At 45.4% G+C, this 21,988-nt stretch overlaps 1 protein-coding gene across 3 annotated transcripts in view; it reads right to left on the reverse strand.

Annotated features, from left to right (window-relative positions):
• The window catches only part of CENPN (centromere protein N), a 52,835-nt gene that overhangs the window by 19,747 nt on the left and 11,100 nt on the right, over nucleotides 1–21,988 (reverse strand). For all 3 annotated transcript variants that reach the window (XM_033941165.1, XM_033941163.1, XM_033941164.1), the window contains exons 3-9: nucleotides 20,438–20,483; nucleotides 18,794–18,853; nucleotides 13,395–13,471; nucleotides 12,290–12,460; nucleotides 10,023–10,124; nucleotides 9,117–9,174; nucleotides 8,353–8,465 (exon numbers count right to left, since the gene is read on the reverse strand). In XM_033941165.1, the coding sequence (XP_033797056.1) occupies nucleotides 8,353–8,465; nucleotides 9,117–9,174; nucleotides 10,023–10,124; nucleotides 12,290–12,460; nucleotides 13,395–13,471; nucleotides 18,794–18,853; nucleotides 20,438–20,483 (627 nt within the window). The remainder of the gene's footprint in view (nucleotides 1–8,352; nucleotides 8,466–9,116; nucleotides 9,175–10,022; nucleotides 10,125–12,289; nucleotides 12,461–13,394; nucleotides 13,472–18,793; nucleotides 18,854–20,437; nucleotides 20,484–21,988) is intronic.

Consider the following 21,988-nt stretch of genomic DNA (forward strand, 5'->3'; position numbering starts at 1 on the left):
GCTGGGAGCTGCCTGGACTGAAACTGCAGCCAGAGAAATGATAGAATATCTGCCACATCAAGCCTGGAACCTGGAGTGCATGCTTCTTCTGACTACCACTCCAACCGGCCAGCGACCTCAACTCCCAGTGAAACCTGCACGCGCACAGCAGGGGGAAGGAAATGCAATAGGTAAAAAACTGCCAAAGGGCCACTCAACCTGCGCTCTAGTCCAGTGTTTTTCAACCTTTTTTGGGTAAAGGCACACTTGTTTCATGAAAAAAATCACGAGGCACACCACCATTAGAAAATGTTAAAAAATTTAACTCTGTGCCTATATTGACTATATATAAAGTAATTCTCTTGAATAGGAATCAAATAAACACAAAGAAAGTATTTTATAATGCTGCCACCGCCAACAACACCGTTGGCGGCGGTGGCACTCAAGTGGCTAAAGAGCCGCAGTTTGCCGGCCTAGGGACAACACTGGAGGGTGGCCAGCTGTGCACCCCCTTGGGACGTAAACCCGGGGTGGGGCAGACCGCCCCCCCCCCCACCCTGGTATGCCACTATCTGTACCTCACTCCCTCCCTATGACCAAAAATTCTTTCTTCTATTCCCCGTGTACACAACCATCTCTTTCCCTCCCTTCCTCTCTCCAAAGTCCATGCCTTCTGTGTCCAAACACTCATTCCCTCCCCCACTTCAGCATCTCTTTCCCTCCCTTCCTCTCTCCCAAGTCCATTTCTTCTGTGTCCAAAAACGCATTCCCTCCCCCACCTCAGCATCTCTTTCCCTCCCTTCCTCTCTCCCAAGTCCATGCCTTCTGTGTCCAAAAACCCATTCCCTCCCCCACCTCAGCATCTCTTTCCCTCCCTTCCTCCCTCCCAAGTCCATGCCTTCTGTGTCCAAAAACCCATTCCCTCCCCAACCTCAGCATCTCTTTCCCTCCCTTCCTCTCTCCCAAGTCCATTTCTTCTGTGTCCAAAAACCCATTCCCTCCCCCACCTCAGCATCTCTTTCCCTCCCTTCCTCTCTCCCAAGTTCATGCCTTGTGTCCAAAACGCACTCCCTCCCCCCTTTTGTGTTCCGTGTTTGCCTCCCAGCCCATCTTTGCAACTTTCTCAGCAAAACGAAGCTCAAGCCGAGAGGCTTGTCTTCTGCTTCCTGTCTGCCCTGCCGCACACAAATAGCCGAACGGAAGTATTCTCCGACGTCAGCGCTGACGTCGGAGGGCAGGCTTTGCTTAAGCCCTCCCTCCGACGTCAGCGCTGACATCGGGGAACGCTTCCGTTCGGCTATTTGTGTGCGGCAGGGCAGACAGGAAGCAGAAGACAAGCCTCTCGGCTATATGTTAGCTGCAGGGCAGGCAGGAACAGAAGACGAGCCTCGCGGCTCGAGATGTATTGAACTTCGCGGGTCCCCCGTCCAGCTCTCTCCTGTCCACGTGGGGCGGACCGCCCCTCTCCCTAGACTGGTGGTACTGCCCTGATGGTGGCCCTGACCGTACGGCACACCAGGCAACATCTCGCGGCACACTAGTGTGCCGCGGAACAGCGGTTGAAAAACACTGCTCTAGTCCACTGCAGACAGAACCTGGGGCGAATCTTGCTCTCAAGGGACTGGTTCCTGAGCTCCCAGACTGTTAGTGCAGGCTGACTAAGTGGGTGCACTGCAAAGCAGTCTGCCCCTTGGCTATAGAATTCTGACCTCAGTCTGAGTTCTTCCGCAGCCAGAGATGTCCCAAACTGGGAGTCTCTGCAGAACCAACAAAAAGCCTCATGATCGGATGAAAACCCAAAAATTAAATGAAAAATAAACTTGATCAGAACAGACATGCTTCTACCATCTCATGTGTAGAGAGACAAACTAAGGAATCACAGGACAGCCCAGAGAAATGGGAGGCAGAACGAATAAAATATATGGGATAAAAATATGGGAGCCATTAACATCTTTTTGTCATGATTAAATGCCATTTTTCTATTAATTATACACCACTTAGTGTTGAAAGAGGGGAAGGGTTTATTAGGAGGGTTTATGATCTTATAATGAATAATGAGCTTAGGGGGAGGGTGGCATTTATATTTATAAGATACAACGATAAGATGTTCAAGTGGTCTAATTAATAATGTTTATTATGAATTTTGTACACTTGATGAAAGTTTATAAATGAATAAAGAATTAAAAAAAAAGAACAAATAAAATGCTAATGAGGCCATCTACTCAAGTCTTATGGGAAGGGATTGACTACCCCATAGTTCAGAAATGATTTGCCTATTGCACTAGAAGATGGAGAAATTAGGTTCTTACCTGCTAATTTTCTTTCTTTTAGTCCCTCCAGACTGGCACAGAACAGATGGGTTTACCTGCCAGCAGGTAGAGACTGAGACATGATGACTTTTAGCAGTAGTACAAATGGGCTGTGCAGTCCCATTTACAATCAGTCTGACGAATAGTCAAGCAGAAACTAACTAGGCTGAAAACATTCAAATATACCAACTCCACGCTCACATGGGGAAGACAAAGGAAGTGTCCGATCGAACCAGAAAACACTGTTGGATACTGATTAGAACAAGAACCTTCCAAAAACATCCCCACAGTTCGCCAGCTAAACCAGCCTAATCAAATACCGCTGCTCTTAGGGCTAGATGCACTAAAGTCAGTTTCACAACTTTAGCGACGATCGCTGTTAACAAACCGATACACAAAACGGCCCACCGTGTTTCCCCCCCTCGATTGCCCATTTTCTGATCCGGCCATGAAAATTAGCTAAAACTCCATGCAAAATAGCCAAGCGATTAATGCACTAACATCGCTTGGCTATTCCAAATGGGGTTTTAATGATCGCAAAAAACGATTTGTCTAGACCTGTTGGTAACCATTACCAAAAGGTCTGCCTGTTTTTTTTTCAATGGCACAGATATTTTGCGTGCATTACACATGCAAAATATCTGTCCCATTAAAACAAAAAGAAAGAAAAAAAGTCCTCCATCACTGATGATGACCCTCCTCGATGACCCGCTAAACACGCCTCCACACCGAGCCAGGCAACCCCGAGCCACTGTCCGCCCCGCCGAACCCAAAATAAATTGAGGGATGCCCACTCCCTCCTGCCATCCCGATGACACCTCCACGGCAAAACTGCAGAAGGGATGCTCACTCCCCTCTGCCACCGGAAGCCCCGCTCAACCCCCCTTATACCTTTTAAGTTGGGAGCAAGAGGGGTGCTCAGTCCCTCCTTCTCCGAGGCCACCAAGTCATGTGATGCACAGGAAGGGGCCCAAGGCCCTGATTGGCTCAGATGCCTCAAGGCCCCTCCCCTTCAGGGGTCTTAGGCATCTGAACCAATCAGGGACTTCCTTAGGCTCCTTCCTCAGTATCCCAAATACAAGGGGGAGGAGCCTAAGGCCCTGATTGGCTTGACTGGCATTGATTGCTGCTGGAGAATCAGCCAGAGAATCAGCCAACAGCGATCAAGTTGGTATCCTTAGTGTATCTAGCCCTTAGTATACTCCCCAACGACCAAGACAAAAACCATACTCTAAACAAAAAAACATCAAATAACACAACAGGGCGGAGTCTTTGCTGGTCTGGAAGGACTAAAAGAAAGAAAATAGCAGATAAGAACCTAATTTCTCCTTCTTTAGTGTCCCTCCAGAACAGATGGGACGTACCAAAGCAGTACCCATCATGGGTGGGATCCCCAAAGGGACACCACAAGAACACGCTCACCGAACACCGCGTCCCGATGCACCTGAATGTCCACACGGTAGTGGCGAACAAAGGAATAGAGAGAAGACCAAACCGCAGCTTTACAGATATCCACCGGAGGCACAAGAGAACTCAGCCCAAGAGGCTGCCTGACCCCGAGTGGAATGAGCTTTGAGAAAATCCGGAACAGGTTTCTTTTGAAGAAGGTACGCCGAAGCAATAGCCTCCTTGATCCAGCGTGCAATTGTAGCCTTGTAAGCACCGTTCCCTTACGAGGGCCCGCTAAAAGGACAAAAAGACAATCCGACTGACAGAACTCCTGGGTCTGCTGAATATATGCGCGAAGGACCCTAAGGACATCCAATTTGCACTACTGCCTCTGCTCCAAAGAGCCCCTTGGCTACCCAAGACCAGAAGGACAAAGGACTGATTGTAGATGGGACTGCACTTGTACTATTGCCAAAAGTTATTATGTTTGTCTCCACCTGCTGGCAGAGGAGCATAAACCCAACCGTTCTGTGCCGGTCTGAAGGGATGCAAAAGAAGTGTTTGGTTTTCACTACTTGTGACTTCTTTGTAGTAAGCTGTCAGATTACAATATAAAGACTATGGATAACCATTTAATAAAATTAACTACTTGATTGCACATTTTAAAAATCTGTACATAAGAATTGCAACTGTTGGGTCAGACCAGTGGTCCATCATGCCCAGCGGCGGCCCCCAGGTCACTCTAAATGAGTCCAGTGCTCTAAATGAGCCCAGCCTCACCTGCGTATGTTCAAGTTTAGCAGGAACTTGTCCAACTTTGTCTTGAATCCCTGGAGGGTGTTTTCCCCTAAAACAGACTCTGGAAGAGTGTTCCAGTTTTCTACCACTCTCTGGGTGAAGAAGAACTTCCTTACGTTTGTATGGAATCTATCCCCTTTTAACTTTGGAGAGTGCCCTCTTGTTCTCCCTACCTTGGAGAGGGTGAACAATCTGTCTTTATCTGCTAAGTCTATTCCCTTCAGTATTTTGAATGTTTCAATCATGTCTCCTCTTTTCAAGGGAGAAGAGTCCCAGTTTCTCCAATCTCTCACTGTAAATTACTTTGGTATAGATAAGAGGTGGGCAACCTGCAAGCGGCTCACCACTGAATTTTATGTGGCCTGCAAATCCACACAGAACAGCCTGCACAAACATTAACCAGAGTTTTGATAAAGCACTATTACTTACCGTAACAGTTGTTATCCAGGGACAGCAGGCAGATATTCTCAACAGTGGGTGACATCACCGACGGAGCCCTGCAGTGGACAGCCACCTGGAATCGTAGATATTTGCGAGAGGCTGGATGAATCGGGATATGAGTGTAAGCCTCTTTGAGATCCAGAGAGCTTAGCCAATCTCCCTGATTCATCAGGGAATATAAGGTTGGTAAAGAAAGCATCCGAAACTTCTCTTTGACTAGAAATTTGTTGAGGGCTCTGAGGTCCAGAATGGGTCACAAATCCCCCGTCTTCTTTGGGACTAGAAAATAACGGGAATAAAAGCCCATGTCCCGTTGGTTTAAGGGAACTTCCTCAACAGCTCGAAGGCGAAGAAGAGCCTGAGCTTCCTGAAGAAGAAGGGGAAATTGTGACAAATTTGAAGGACACTCTCTTAGAGGGCGATCTGGAGGCACCTGAAGAAAGTGAAGTGAGTATCCCTCCTGAAGGATGGTGAGAACCCAGAGATCTGAGGTGATCATCTCCCACTGGTGATAAAAATGGTGAAGACGACCTCCTATGGGCAGAAGAGAAGTCTGATGAAGGGAGGTTGGTATGCTCAGACTGGGAATGTCAAAAAGACTGAGCTGGTTTAGCCGCAGTAGGAGTCATTGTTGCTGTGGAGGCCTTCTAGGCGGAGGCCTGGAGAAAGCTGGCGTTGTTTTTTGAGGATAACGACGTGGTGGTTGTTTGTATGGCCAAGCAGGAGGAGTCTTAGGCTTCGGCCGAATCAAGGAAGCAAAAGAGCGCTCATGTTCAGAGAGACGCTTTGTAGCAGCTTCAATAAAAGTTCATTTCCCTGGCAAGGCAAGTTGGTTAGACAGTCCTGCAAATTGGGATCCATATCAACAATGTAGAGCCAAGCGAGGCGACGCATGGCTACTGCAAAAACAGAAACTCTGGAAGAGAGCTCAAAGGCATCATATGTGGCTTGCAGCATGAAGAGTTGTTTGAATTCCGGAAGACACTGCTCCTCAAGAGCCGGGTAGAACTTAGGCATCAATTTGAGGAAGTAATTAAAATAAGTAGTGAAAATGTACTTGTAATTGAGAATTCTGTTAGCCATCATGGAATTCTGATATAGCCCACGGACAAACTTGTCCATGGTACGGCCCTCCCTGCCTGGAAGGACCGCAGCGTAGAGCTTAGATGGTTGAGCTTTCTTTAAAGAAGATTCCACAACCAAGGACTGGTGAGACAATTGAGATTTCTCAAATCCTTTGCAAGGTGCGGTGCGATACCTGGATTCCAGCTTGGATGGAATAGCTGTAATGGAATAAGGAGTTTCCATATTCCTGAAGAAAGTTTGCTTTAACATTGGAGTCATAGGAAGTCTCAAGGTCTCCTTAGGTGGATGAGGTAACTCCATGTCAGCCAAGTACTCTGGAGTGTATTTGGAGTCAGAATGGAGATCCAGCTGAAGAGCTTTTCCCATGTCAATGACAAACCTGGCAAAAGAGGCAGACTTCGAGGTCAAGGAACCCTCAGGTAAAGGAGTGCGAGACTTAGGAACCATGGAATAGGAAGGAGAAGCCTCTCTGGAATACTGAGAAGGAGGCTCAGAATCCAGGCGCAGTGATTGAAGAAGCTCCACTACCTGCGACAGGAGGAGTTAGAGAGTGCTTGTGCTTCAAAAGCCTCGATGGTGAAATTCCTGGGGTTCGAGGAACACAGTGGGTCGAGGCCTGAGGCGGTCTCGATGGAGGAGTCTTCGACCTCGATGGACTGTGAGGAGAAGCAGCCAGTGTAATAGTCTTGCGAGATTTATGTTTAGATTTAGTAGAAGTCTCGATAGCCTTTGATAAACCAGGCATAGAAGACTCAGTATCCGGAGGAGGAGAGGGTTTCTGATTTAGAAAAGACTCTTGGCTGAGCTTGGAAGCGAGATGCCTCGAGCGATGCCTTGATCGAGGTTCAGGAGACTGTGTCCGAGTAGTAGGTGAAGAGTCACTGGATGATAAGCGGTGAGTCTTCCGAGGCTTGCCTCGAGGTGCTTCAATTGCGGTCTCAGACTGCCGTTCAGGCTGGCTCGTAGGAAGCAGGGTCGAGGATGGGAGGAGCTGAGCCATGACCGAGGAAATCTGAGTGGTCAGAATGGCTTTCAACATGTCCTCAAACATAGGCACCGAGACAAAGGGATCAGGTCTCGAAGGTGCAGCAGTGCGCTCCAAGGAGGGTGACCTCGAGGATGAGCATTCCCTATGCTTGGGGGCACGCTTAGCTGGAGGTCTGGAAGAGGCTGGCAGGACCATAGACACGGCCTGGGATGCCTGAGACACTGGAGGAATGGTACCTGAAGGAGAAACAGGAGACTTACCCACTGAGGAAGACCTCAGAGGAACTGCAGGCAAGGCCTTTGAGACCGCAGGTGTCGAGGTCTTGGTGGAGGCAATCGTGGGTGTCGGGGTTGAGGTCTTGGAAGTCGAGGCCGTCCCCGAAGCCGAGGTCGAGGCCCTCTCAGCAGACTGTTCCATAATGCCAAATAGTTGAAGAAGCTTGGCACGTCGTCTGCGAAGGGCTCGAAGTTGAAGGGCAGCACAACGCGAACAAGCGTCGGGGCAATGTTCAGGACTCAGGCAAGCAATACACCGACGATGAGGATCGGTGATTGAAATAGCCTTGCTGCACTGGCTACACTTTTTGAACCCGGTAAGAGGCCGGGACATAGAAAAAAATAAGGCCGACGAACGAACGAGGTTGAGCGGCAGGCCTAGGCCAAAAGGCCGCTGGCCGTAAGAAAGAAAAAATAAAAGGTTTTTTTTAAATGAAAAAGAAAAGTAATGGGAACGCGAGCACAACGACTAACAAAAATAAGAAAGCCGCGGTGAGAGAAGGCAACGAAGGGCTGCAGAGCTGAAGTGAAGAGGACTTCTCGGCTCCACAGAAAACATTGAACTGAGGTACCTCACAGGAGACGCACGCCCTGACTCGGGCGAGAAGGCACTCACGCATGCGCAGTGCAGCACTCGTAAGCTCTTATAAAGATCTTCAAGCAAGTATGCTTGCGAGGCTGTCCACTGCGGGGCTCCGTCGGTGACGTCACCCACTGTTGAGAATATGCTGCCTGCTTGTCCTGGGATAATATTAAATACTGTATTTCACAAATATTTTAGAACAGATCATTAAACTTAAAGTAATGACAAAAATATATGGTAACAGACCATTCTGCTAATAATTTTTGTTCATTTAGTCATCACATTAAGTTTTGTTGGCAGAGAATTATAAAGGCACATTAGTCAATATTCAATGTGTGACCCTCTAGGGAAAGTAGACATTCATGAGACCTGCTGTGTATAAAGATTGCACACCCTTGGTATATAGGCTTATGAAGGTCAGTCTAACAAGCTCCAATAAACTAAGCTTTATAATGTTAAAGTCAGAAGATGGGAGAGAGTGAGAGAGAGAAAAAACATGCATACCTTATACTGAGCAAATTCTAGTTTTGGCTGAGGTCGATCACCAAAAGTTTCCCGGTTCAGAGTCCAGATGCGCTCTTTTTCCTGCTTATTTTCATAAATCACCCTTGGATCAACTGCAAAAAAAAAAGTAGAGAGTTCTACTCTCTTTAATCCAACCTTATCATCCATTTTTGGGAGTTAACTTTCCTTTCTAAAACAGTGACCCCTTCCCCATCCTTTATGCTTGAAACTAGGGCTGTTCAGAATATTTGTATTTGATTTCATTCGACCCAAAAGCATTTATTCGTTTTTGGCCAAATAGTGATTTGAATTTGAATAATCTGGTGCTCTGTGCTAAATCCTACTGAAATAAACACTTGATTTCACGTTTTTTCTTTTATTATTTTATATTACTCTAGGTGGAATTCTACGCAAAAATAATCCAAAGTCTGCGCCCGAAATTTACAAATTCTGCAAGTTTTATTTGACAACATTTTTGTCAAATATTTTTGCTAATTATCATCCAGAATTTCAGAACAATTCAGTATTTTGGGGAAATCCACTGCTTATTCCAAGGATAAGCTGCATAAAATCTGTTTTACTACTTAGGATCTTGCTAGTACTTGGGACCTGAGTTAGCCACTGTTGGAAACAGGATACTGGGCTTGATGGACCTTCAGTCTGTCCCAGGATGGCAATTCTTATGTTCTTAAGTTAACAGGGCATTGCAGCTGCTGGTTGTGAAAAAAAAGATGGAATTCATAGCTTAAAAAATTCTGTAATACCTATTTCTGAAACCACATTCCTTTCTTGGAGAGGCCTTGGAAGATATGTCTGAAAAGACTGTAATAAAGAACAAACAAAAAACACAAAACCAACAAACATTAAATTTCTTAGATATTAACCTCTGAAAAACATTGGCGAACCTTAAATTTAACTCAGACATGCTTCTGTTTACATAAACTGCTCTATTTTGATGCCAGTAGGAACTGTTGCCATTTTAAGGGTGCTTCTCCTCCCCCCCTCCACCCAGGGCAAAAATAAGTTGGTGAAAGGAGTCTGGGACTACTAAAGAAACATTTTACACCTGGAATAAGAACACTGGGTGACTTTGGGACCCTTTCCTTGATCACAAAGGACATGGGATGGTTGTTGCAAAGGGCAAGGAAACATTACATGAAATGGCTCATTTATTTCTACAGTAAGAACATAAGAACATAAGCAGTGCCTCTGCCGGGTCAGACCATAGGTCCATCCTGCCCAGCAGTCCGCTCCCGCGGCGGCCCAAACAGATCACAACCTGTCTGAATCATCTGAAGGGGCTCCCCTGCCACCTTGGCCTCCCAATTTGGTCCTGCCTTCCCATCGAAGTCCCAGCCCTCCGGTCCTGCACATGCACGACCTGGTTGGTTTATACTCATTACCTGACAAACTTTCTATACTTTTGTTACATCCCAGCTCCTCCCTCAGTATCCCATGATCCCTTTATCCCTCAGGAATACATTCAACACCTCTCCTCCCGAGAAGTGAGGAAGGTTTCTCAAACAGATTTGGGCTGTCTGGGTGTTGTTACCTTATTTGAAAAGACTGTACACATCAATGAAGTAATGCACCATTGTAACATGATTTCCCACCTACCCCGAAACAGAAAACCAAGACTCAGAAAGTTGCTGCTGGGAACATGAGCTCACCCGATTATACTGTTTAAAAACAATATCTTTAAGGGAGTCCAGCGAATGGCCACGCAGCTCCATCTCCTGGATCTCATTGTGCTGGGCAGCAATAACTATGGCCTTGAAGGGAAAAGAAGCAATAAGTCAAATACTTTTACCACTGAACATCAGCCCTGACTTTTCACAAATTGGAGAAAACACATTTAGCACTCTTTCTACCAACAAAAAGCTGCAGTCTTTATGAGGTTTTCTTATATATATATATATATATATATATATAATATATATAAATATAATATATATATCTTGTATAATAAAACCCTAGAGCGCACATGCGCTCTTGAAAAATCGTGATCCCTGGCGCCGTGTTTTCTGATCCGTGGCCGCATTCCATTTTAGAACGCGGCCAGGGATCACTCTGACCACTCCCCTCATCACTCACCAATCCGAAGCAAGCTCCTCACCAACCGGAAGCAAGCACCTCACCTCCCACCCTCGCTCACCGCTGCTGCCGCCGCTGCCGCTGATCCTTCTCTTCGGGGCAGCCTGTGATTGTGGCTGGCTTTGGCGGGCCTCGCGGGCCGCTTTCTGGCCTCGGTGGCACGTTCCCTCTGATGCACGGGATCGCGTCGGGAGGGAGCATGCTTCCGTGTTGGGGAGCGGCCTGTGAGGTTCGCTGGGGCCGGCCACCATGATCGCGGCCTGGAGCAGGCCAGAAGACGCCGGGATGCAGGAAGGGTAAGCAGGGGAATCAATACAGGGGGCCAGAGGGAGAGGAAAAGGGGGCTGCTTTGGGGGGAGGGGTGTGCTGAGGGGAGACAGAAGGGGCCATGGAGAGACAGGGAGAGGGAAAGGGGGCTGCTTTGGGGGAGGGGTGTGCTGGGGAGAGACAGAAGGGACCATGGAGAGATAGGGAGAGGGAAAGGGGGCTGCTTTGGGGGGGGGGGGGAGGTGTGCTGTGGACAGACAGTTTTGCACTGGGGGGAAGACAGAAGGGGCCATGGAGAGACAGTTAGGGAGAGGGAAAGTGGGCTGCTTTTGGGGGTAGGGGTGTGCTTAGGGCAAACAGCTTTGCTCTGGTGGGGGAAGACAGAAGAGGGCCATGGAGAGACAGTTAGAGAGAGGGAAAGGGGGCTGCTTTGGGGGGAGGGGTGTGCTGGAGGCAGACAGCTTTGCTCGGGGGGGGGGGAAAGACAGAAGGACATAGACAGCGGCCAAGGAGAGAGAGATAAAGAAACACAGACAGACAGACACACATATATTCTAGCAACCATTAATGTAACGGGCATAACGACTAGTATATATATATTTTTTTAATATATATATATACATATATATTTCAAAAAAGACATATTTAACAACATGATATACAACAATAAATTTACAAGGATGCCGTAAATAAAAAGTGGCACCCAAAGATGTAATTAACAGAAATTCACGGCAATGCTTCTGCGTCTCTCGTGTCAAATCAGGAAACATTTATATTTTAAGACCTATAAATTCTTTTTGTGTTTTTAAAGAAAATTTCAAGGTATAAGGATAGCAACAACACAGTGTGCAGGGAGATGCAGTCGCTGTGTCCCACTTTAAAGACTCCAGCTTTGATTGGCTTTGTCACACCCCGAGGCAGCAGAATTGTGAAACACTGGCCATCGTTGGTGTACCGATTGTTCTGAAGATAAGTTGATTCATTCATCTGTTTTTTACACATTAAGTTTTATCACTGCACCGCATAGAGCTTTTCCAAATGCCAGGGGAGGTTTTTCTTTATGTCAATGAGGTTAATGCCTGAACACCTTTAAACCACTATTGTGGGGTGGAAGTGTTCGTTTCTGAGTCTTTTTCCTCCTCTGTGTTTTTGTTTAGCCTGTGTTGTTGCTATCACTGCACCTTGCACCATACATGTGAAAGAGTTATTATTACTAGTGGATTTTCATTGTATCTGTGTTATTCAGGCTATACAGTACTCCACCGATATTCACAGGGGTTCCATTCCAGGAACCCCCACAAATATGGTTTTTTGCCTGGGGAGGCAGGAGAAGGCAGCTGGAGCGCCGGTGAGTGAAGGAAATCACTCGTAGTATGCTTCAACTGCCTCTTCCTGTACTAAAGTCGGGCTACACCAATCAGGAGCTGCTATGACACGCAGCTCCTGATTGGTGTAGCCCGACTTTAGTACAGGAAGAGGCAGTCGGAGAATGAGTGAAACTGTGAATTTGTGGGGGAACACTGTATACTTAACAATTTTGCATCTTTCATGATAAGTAAGCTGAACTGTCTGGTACCTGACACAGTGCTGGTCTGCAAAGCTTTGAAAGGTTGCAGATGAAGACATAGGACGTCTGAGAGTGATAAACCACGAATGTTGGCTTGTATTGTTGTGGTTTCTTGTAGTGTGTTCCCCAAGCTATTCGAATCCACACTGCGCCATCTAACTCTTTAAAATGGATCGATATCTAGGAGGAGGGGAGGAAAAATGTTACAGATGGAAGTAAAAAAATATACTAGGTCTAGGCGTATGGCAAAAATCTGTAGAACAAAGAAGTGATAAATTAAAAACACTTCTGTAAACTTAAGCAGGTCACCTAAAGACTAAAGAGATTTAACTACTTAATGAGTTCTGGTGTGTTATGTTTATTTGATGATTTGTTATGATGTACGTGATGTTCAAATGATTGTTTTTAATTTAGTGTCATAATCTGCTTTGAATAAAAGTGGAATATTATATCAACAGACAATGAATTTAAGAACATAGTAAAAATGTGCTTAATTTTCAAAGCCTCACAATTGATTCAAAATTTGGTCTTTTTTTTCTTAAACCTTTTCATTTAAATCAGGGGTGTCCAACCTTTTGGTTTCCCTGGGCCGCATTGGCCAAAAAAAATGTTTCTGGAGCCGCGCAAACGCTACAGCAAGACAAAGGAGGGAGCCAGCAAGACGGTAAAAACCCAGGGGCAGCAGAGAAAAACACTGCATTGCCCTCGACCGGGACTGCACAAAATACTTTACGGGGCTGCATGCGGCCCTTGGGCCACAGATTGGATACCCCTGATTTAAATCATAGGGCCACATATGGGCCAAATGGCAGCAGGCAACATTTTATTCAAGCTGTACTGAAGTAGCAAACTTACATTGACTGAAGGCATAAATGTTAAGTGGCAGCAAGCTACAGATAGCTGAAGTCTACGGCTGCACAATGTTCGAACACTTAAAAATTCTCAAAACTTCCATTTTTGTTTAGAGAACTTTTCACCCTATATTCAAAAGAGTGATTTCGGCAGGTAGGAGAGGCTCCTGCCTAATTAAATCCATTTGGCCTGCCCAACTTCAGTCTAAGCTAGTACATGTAACTAACTAAAAAGATGCTGAATGGTGTCTCCCCATCCTTACATTTTGAAAAGTTGACTTTAAATTTCTTTTAAACTGAGATTTGAATTCTGCCATGTCAAATAATTCCATCTGGTAATCTGCAACAGAAGAAAGAGCACAGTATGGGATTATTTTAATGAAAGGGGTCATTCAGCCTCTGTCCCTTCTCAAACCTCACTTCATTCTCTGACACGGCAATCAAATTATCCAACTATCTTCATACCCTAACTTGAAGGCTTCCGAGATATAAAGTAAGTCCAGACAATATCAAATTATGGCCAGAATCTAGGGGGAGATGTTCAATAGCTTGCTGTGGAAGCAAGACTGGTTGTAGCCAGTCTTGCTTGCAAGGCAGCTCAGCCTCCTATGGCTCAAAGGGCTCTCAGGGGCTTTTACCAATTGTGGTAGCATCTACCGAGAACCCTATGCAAATGTATTAAAATAAGCACTCCTTGTAATACACAAAGGAAACACCCACCTCTGATCAGGGCTGTGGAGTCGGAAACAATTTTAGTACCTGGAGTCGGAGTCATGGGTACCAGAAACTGAGGAGTCGGAGTTGAAGGATTTATCTACCGTCTCTACAGCCCTGCCTCTGACTGTGTAACATCTTCTGGCAGGACTGGAGCTACTGATAGCTGTTTGTACGAGTGTGTCCCCCATACCTATGGTCAGAATGCAGCTGTTAGGCACGGGACACACACTCACACAAAACACGCACAACATGTGTGTCCATATCGTGGCTGAAACAAAAAAAAAACCAAAAATAAACTTACTGCGAGCTCTGGCGATTGGAAAACAATACTGGGCCTGTGCACAAAAGCTGTGCCTACCATTCATTTCTTGTGTGTAGGCACCAGGCACAGTTCCTCCCCCTTTCACCGGGATACTTAGCACAAATAGCATGCATATATTTGCATGCTATTTGTGCTGAGCATACCCCAGCAAAAGAAAAAAAAAATCACTCCCACCCTAGTATTTTTTACCATATTGCTAGAGCTTTGTGCATCTTACCCCTATTTAGGTAATGGATACAATCTTTACTCACAGATGGACATTTCCCACAAGACCGCAGCAAAATCATCATAACTCCGATACTAAAAGACCCCAAAGGAACAACAGACCAACCATCCAATTTCAGACCCATAGCCTCAATCCCACTTTACATCAAGCTGATGGAAGGCCTCATAGCTAAAACCTTAACCTCATGCCTAGAAAACCACAACTTACTCCACCCCACACAGTCTGGATTCAGAACCAACTACAGCACTGAGACCCTACTAGGAACACTAATGGACACAACTAGACAACATCTCTGTACAGGCAAGAAAAGCCTGCTCATATAACTAGACCTCTCTGCAGCCTTCGACCTGGTAGACCATGGCATCCTCCTACAAACACTAGACTCCATAGGAATCTCAGGCAAGGTACTCTCATGGTTTAAAGGTTTCCTACAATCCAGAACCTACAGAGTTAAAACAAATAAAGAAAAATCAGAACCATGGTCCAACCTCTACGGAGTTCCCCAGGGATCACCTCTGTCTCCCACACTATTCAACCTATACATAGCCTCCCTCAGCTCCTGCCTAGACAAACATGGCATAACCTCATACAGCTATGCAGATGACATCACCATTCTCCTCCCCTTTGACCATCCAGAGCCCACCATGACAGGCACAATACACAGAACTCTAGAAACAGTAGCAACAAGGATGACAGAACACAAACTAAAACTTAACTCTGACAAAACAAACTTCATCCTCCTAGAAAACAGCAAAACTTCAACCTTAACAAACCTAGTAAAACTCGATCTCATACCACATTCAACGCACACTAAAACTTCTTGGAGTACTGATTGACAGAGGTTGTACCATGCAACCACAAAATCAACAAAGTAATAAAAGCATCATTCAGGACTATGAGAAACCTAAGACAAATCCGAAAATTCTTTGACAGGAAACAATTCCAACTTTTGGTACAATCTCTTATCCTTGGACTAATAGACTACTGCAACATACTATACCTCCCCTGCCCAGCGACCATGATAAAGCAACTACAAACAAGACAAAATACAGCCCTAAGACTCATCTATTCATTAAAAAAATATGATCACAAGAAGCATACCACGACTCACACTGGCTCCCAATACAAGCAAGAGTACACTTCAAATTCTACTGCCTACTATTCAAAGCTATTAATGGAGAAAGCCCAACCTATTGGAACAACCGACTAACTCAATCCACCTCAACCAGATACAGGAGAACCCACTCACTATTCACACACCTGCCAACTAAAAACGTCAAACGAAGAAAACTATATGACAACCTAATGGCCACCAAAGCAGAAAAATAGACAGACAAATCACCAATCTACTATCTTCGACCACAGACTACAAAACATTCAAAAAAGAAACTAAAACCCTACTCTTCAAAAAATGCATAAAACCTATTTAACATGACCAGCTCCTTCCCAAACTCCACCTACCACACTTTCTACCCCTATCAAATCAAAAATGTTTCTAATTACCCAACATGTATCACCTTAAGTTCTCGACAACTCTTATGTAATCCGCCTTGAACCGCAAGGTAATGGCGGAATAGAAATCACTAATGTAATATAATGTAATTTTTAAACAGACCCCTTTTTTACCTACAAAGTAGGTTGCTATCCATGTCTCAAATCTTTGGTGGAAATGTTTTAATATTGTACTAAACTGCAGTAGACACTGAGACCTGGGTTCAAATATCAAGCTTCTGATTCTGCTGCTCGGGACTGACCAATGCCATGGAGCCAGTGTTAATAATCACTATATTAGTGCTGGTGAGGAAGGGGTGTCAGAGTCCCAGTCATCATGCAGTGGTGATAATTACAAGCCAGAGTGCGGGTGCACATAACCCATGTTTCCAGAGAAAGCTGCATAGCCCCCGACTCAAGACTGTTACATAGTAACATAGTAGATGACGGCAGATAAAGACCCGAATGGTCCATCCAGTCTGCCCAACCTGATTCAATTTAATTTTTTTAATTTTTTCTTCTTAGCTTTACCCAGTACTGTGCTTGGGTTCCAACTGCCGAAATCTCTGTTAAGACTTACTCCAGCCCAGCTACACCCTCCCAGCCACTGAAGCCCTCCCCAGCCCATCCTCCACCGAACGGCCATATACAGACACAGACCGTGCAAGTCTGCCCAGTACTGGCCTTAATTCAATATTTAATATTATTTTCTGATTCTAGATCATCTGTGTTCATCCCACGCTTCTTTGAACTCAGTCACAGTTTTCCTCTCCACCACCTCTCTCGGGAGCGCATTCCAGGCATCCACCACCCTCTCCGTAAAGTAGAATTTCCTAACATTGTCTTTGAATCTACCACCCCTCAACCTCAAATTATGTCCTCTGGTTTTACCATTTTCCTTTCTCTGAAAAAGATTTTGTTCTACATTAATATCCTTCAAGTATTTGAACGTCTGAATCATATCTCCCCTGTCCCTCCTTTCCTCTATGGAAGCAAACTATTATGGTTTGCTAAGTGCAAAATTACTTGTTAAAATACAAAGAAATGTACCCAGCGTATAAGTAATGCAAAGAATTCACACTAATAATTCTCTGTGCTGGCGAGTTTCGCCAACAGCTGCGTCAGAGAACCCTGAGTGATAAGTTTAAATTCGGCTCTTAGCCTGTGGTCTCTGCTTGAGTCCTCACAAGATTTGAGAACTCAAGCAGGCTAAGAGCCGAATTTAAACTTATCACTCAAGGTTCTCTGAAGCAGCCGTTGGCAAAATGTGTAAGAACCCAGAACCTGTCACAAGGACACCAGCTAAGTTTTCATTAATATTATTATATTTTTGACATTTCGAAAATGAAGCACGTATTGAAGTTTTACAAAGCATTCTACTATTAATGTGCAATGACTGGGAAATGAAACCGATTATTAGTGGGCTCAACAACCCCTTCAGTGGTCTCAATGTCACTCTGACTCTGAGCACTGAAAATTATTAGTGTGAATTCTTTGCATTACTTATACACTGGGTGCATTTCTTTCTATTTTAAAGATTGTTACTGCCAAGGCACCCAAAGCAGATGAGGATTAGAGAATGACACGGTGACAAAATTCATCACTGTTCCCGTCCCCGCGGGAAATAATCCCATGCCATTTTCTAGTGTCTATTTCAACCTCAGTCCTTCTACACCAGCATTCTTCAAAGCAAAGCTTGTGGGTCAGTGGTTGTGGCCATTCATACTCTGATTCTTATGTGAGCCAAGTATAGGATAATGAAGCCATTGTGACATCTCTGATGTGATTGGCTCTTAGGCACTGGTGGAATGAGGTATTATGACATCACAATCTTAGCTCTGGAATGTTGCTGCTCAATCTCAGCATTCTTCAATGCAAGGCTTGAGGGTCAGTGGTCGTGGCCATTCATACTTGGATTCTTCCCTCTCTCCTTAAAGAATGACATGAAGATGGTTTCCCGCGGTTATCCGCGGGGATGGGAACGGTGATGAATTTTGTCACCGTGTCATTCTCTAATGAGGATTCCTCTTCATGGCGGCTGATGCACTTCGTGCACACGCCCGCAGCATCAACTGTGCACTTGGAACACAATGAGCACTTTTTAAGGTTCTTAAAAGTGCTCATTGCTTAAACCGCTAAAAGAGAAAAAATAAAGTGCCGGTTAGTAAAAAACAAAACCCAATTAAAGTTAATTGTAGGCTTCCCTTCATACCAGCACTGACTCAGGATCTTTTTTTTTTTTTCAATACAACTTTAAATTGAACAGACCCCACTGGCTCTCAAAGCTCTATGCCTTGAGGCACCTCTAATGTAAAAAATTGGGGGGAGGTGGGGGAAATGGGGGGGGGGGGGAGAGGGACTCGACCCGTCTAGTGTGGCGCCTCCGAGGTCAGACAGATTCCCAAAAGGATCCCCCAGCTCAATCCGGCACCACAAACAGGGACAAGAAAACCACTAAACAAATCCAACAGCCCTACACTAAACCAGGGAAAGACTGCACAGACTTACCACCTCCACCTGCTGGAGACTGAGAGCAGACTGATTGTACTTGGGACTGCACAGCCCACTTATACTACTGTACAGCCAAAAAGTCAGTGTCTCAGTTTCCACCTGCTGGCAGAGGAATGTAAACCCATCCGTTTCTGTGCCGGTCTGGAGGGACGATAAAGAAGTTTGAATTTACAGCATATAGCAGCTTTAAAACAAAACCACAATTACTTGAACAATAATCAAAAGGGGGAAAAAAAGTTTCAGATATTTAAGAGACCTGGCTTTGACGTGCTCAAAGGTTTTTTCCTAATTTTTTGTTTAAGGGGAAAACATTCAATACCCCTAGTCCTTTAACGAAGATTTAACAGGGCATTGAATAACAGATTTTTATTTGTAGGTAAACTATGCTTACGTACCTAACGGTTTGACCATCTGATACACACTCCAATTTCTCTTTTCTCGAAATATATGATTATCTAGAAGGAGATAAAATATTGACAGAATATGAATGATATGAATGGGAAGAGGAGTATATTTGGTGCATCCACAGCTAATGTTAGGAGGGTGCTGGAAGGCATGGGGCAGAGCAATTGCAAGTTGAAAATTGTGACAAACAGAAGCCATGTAGCTTGTGTAGAAAGTCATATCCATGAAAGTAGGTATATAACCACTGTCCCCGTGACTCACATAAACTAACAAGAAAACAAAGACAAAAAACAGAAAAATGAAGGCAGATAAAGACCATATGGCCTGCCTATCTAATAATAAATATTCACATTTGCTATACAACTATTACTGCACGAGGCAGATCAATGGTTTAGAGTATAAAAAAAAAAAAGAGTTCGGAAAAGAGAGAAAAGAATGCCAATGTGTAGATCATCCAGACGCTTTTCAAACATTTGTCCTTTAAAGGGAAGCCTGCTGAATGTAGTCAAGGTTGAATGTCCCGCCCATTGCCTGATCTACAGCGGTGTTCTTCAACCTTCGGTCAGTAGACCGGTGTCGGTCCACAGAAATTTCCTACCGGTCCGCAAGGCCGGCACGTGCATCGGGCCCGAGACAGTGTTCTTCAACTGCCGGTCCGCGGTGCGATCGATGCAGTGTTATCTTCGGGCTGGCTTCCCTCTTCCTTACTGCCGCAGTGCACAAAGCCGCGAGCGGTGGCTCCTACGTGCATCCTGCGCTTGGGAGCTGGCCTGAAGATAACACCAGGGGCAGCATAAAACGGACAGGCGGGAGCAGGCCAGAAGGGAAGGCAAAGATGTCAACACTCCTCCTGGCCCCTATCGCTCTACTTTACAGCTGTGATGATTAATGCTGTCCTACTTCCCATCCTGGGGGGGTCTACTGCTATTTTACTTTATGCTGTGAGCAGTTGTCGGCACTCCTTCTGGCAGCTGCTACTCCATCTTACAGTGCACTATACCACTTTTCATCCTGGGTAGCTACTCTAGCAGCAGTAGGGAACAAGCAGGATGAAAAAGGGCAGAGCATGAATCAATAGAACTGTAAAGTGGAGTGGCAGTGGCCAGAGTACTGACAATAGCCACCTGCAATAGGAAGTGAAGGCGGAAGCTGGGGCTGAGAGCAGCAGCTGACCTGTATAAAAAGGGAGAAAGGCTGGAGGGAAAGGGAACTGCAAAAAATAAAAAATAAAAAAGCAACAATAAAATTCAGAGTAAAAAAAAAAAAAAAAGCACAACAATAAAACACAAGTCTAATAAAGCTATACTTTACCCCAGCACCTATACTAGAGGCTACTTCTTATTCTGACTTTAGAAAATCAATAAAGACAAGCCTGTTTAATATGTTTACATCTTAGTTATGCCACTGTTTACTTCTCTTGCTTTTCTACTTTTAATTGATGCATTTTTTTGACTGTTTTAATGTACTTAATATATATTGATTGTATGTATTTTTTACTCTGTTGTGAACCGCTTTGGTATAGTGGTATACAAAAAATAAATTATTATTATTATTATGTCTGTCAGAAGAACCAATAGAAACTGGTAACATCTGATGCTGATAGCAAAGAGGAAGATTTTTTTTTCCCCACTTACAAGTGATGTCCAGAATGGCTGCATGTTTCAGCGTCATCTGCTTTCCCTGAAAAATCACAATGTAGGTATGTTAGGCTGTAGCAAACATAAATGAAAATAACAAAGGAAGACTGAATTTCTTCTACAAAGGCCCCCTTTAGTCAAGCTGCGTTAGGGTTTTTTTTTATTGCTGCATAGGATTTCTATGCACATCAGAGTTTTTACTGCAGAGGCCAACGATAAAAAACCTTAATACGGTTGATTAAAGGGGGCCAAAATGAGAAAGATCATCAGATATCTAATCTAATCCAAACAGACTGCACATACCCCTAAGGGTTCTGAGTGCTTTATGACGTATTAACCAAAAAAAGACCAGGAATTAACAATTTTTTTTTTTCAAATTCTTTATTCATTTTTTCATCTTACATCAAGTGTACAATATTACATCAATTGAATCATACACAACACTTGAAATCCTTTTCTATTATCATCATAATTACACAAATTAAGTCCACTCCCACCCTCCCTTTCCATAATTATTGTAAGTCAAGTAAATCATACAGGAGTTATACAACAAAAATATTGAATAAACCAATATTATAACTAAATATCCCCCTTTCCCATTATTATAATTATACTTTTAGTGTATAAAGGTGTCTAATCATTACAATATGTTATCAATGGCCCCCAAATCTTTTTAAAATTATTATAGTTCCCTTTTTGTATGGCAATTGTTCTTTCCATTTTATATATAGGGCACAACGAATTTCACCAGAAAGTGTACCGTATTTTCGCGGATATAACGCGCGCGTTATACGTGATTTTACGTACCGCGCATACCCCTCGCGCGTTATATGCCTGAGCGCGGTATACAAAAGTTTTTAAACATAGTTCCCACCCCCGCCCGACGCCCGATTCACCCCCCCAGCAGGACCGCTCGCACCCCCACCCCGAACGCCCGCTCGCACGCGCTCCCACCCGCACCCGCATCCACGATCGGAGCAAGAGGGAGCCCAAGCCCTCTTGCCCGGCCCCCCCCCCGACGTCCGCTACATCCCCCCCCCGGCAGGACCACTCGCACCCTCACCCCGAAGGACCGCCGACTCCCCAACAATATCGGGCCAGGAGGGAGCCCAAACCCTCCTGGCCACGGCGACCCCCTAGCCCCACCCCGCACTACATTACGGGCAGGAGGGATCCCAGGCCCTCCTGCCCTCGACGCAAACCCCCCTCCCTCCAACGACCGCCCCCCCCAAGAACCTCCGCCCGTCCCCCAGCCGACCCGCGACCCCCCTGGCCGACCCCCACGACACCCCCACCCGCCTTCCCCGTACCTTTGTGTAGTTGGGCCAGAAGGGAGCCCAAACCCTCCTGGCCACGGCGACCCCCTAACCCCACCCTGCACTACATTACGGGCAGGAGGGATCCCAGGCCCTCCTGCCCTCGACGCAAACCCCCCCCCCCCCCAGCCGACCCGCGACCCCCCTGGCCGACCCCCACGACCCCCCCACCCCCCTTCCCCGTACCTTTGGAAGTTGGCCGGACAGACGGGAGCCAAACCCGCCTGTCCGG

This window comes from Geotrypetes seraphini, chromosome 4 (genome assembly GCF_902459505.1).
Source record: "Geotrypetes seraphini chromosome 4, aGeoSer1.1, whole genome shotgun sequence".
NCBI classification, from domain to species: Eukaryota; Metazoa; Chordata; class Amphibia; order Gymnophiona; family Dermophiidae; genus Geotrypetes; species Geotrypetes seraphini.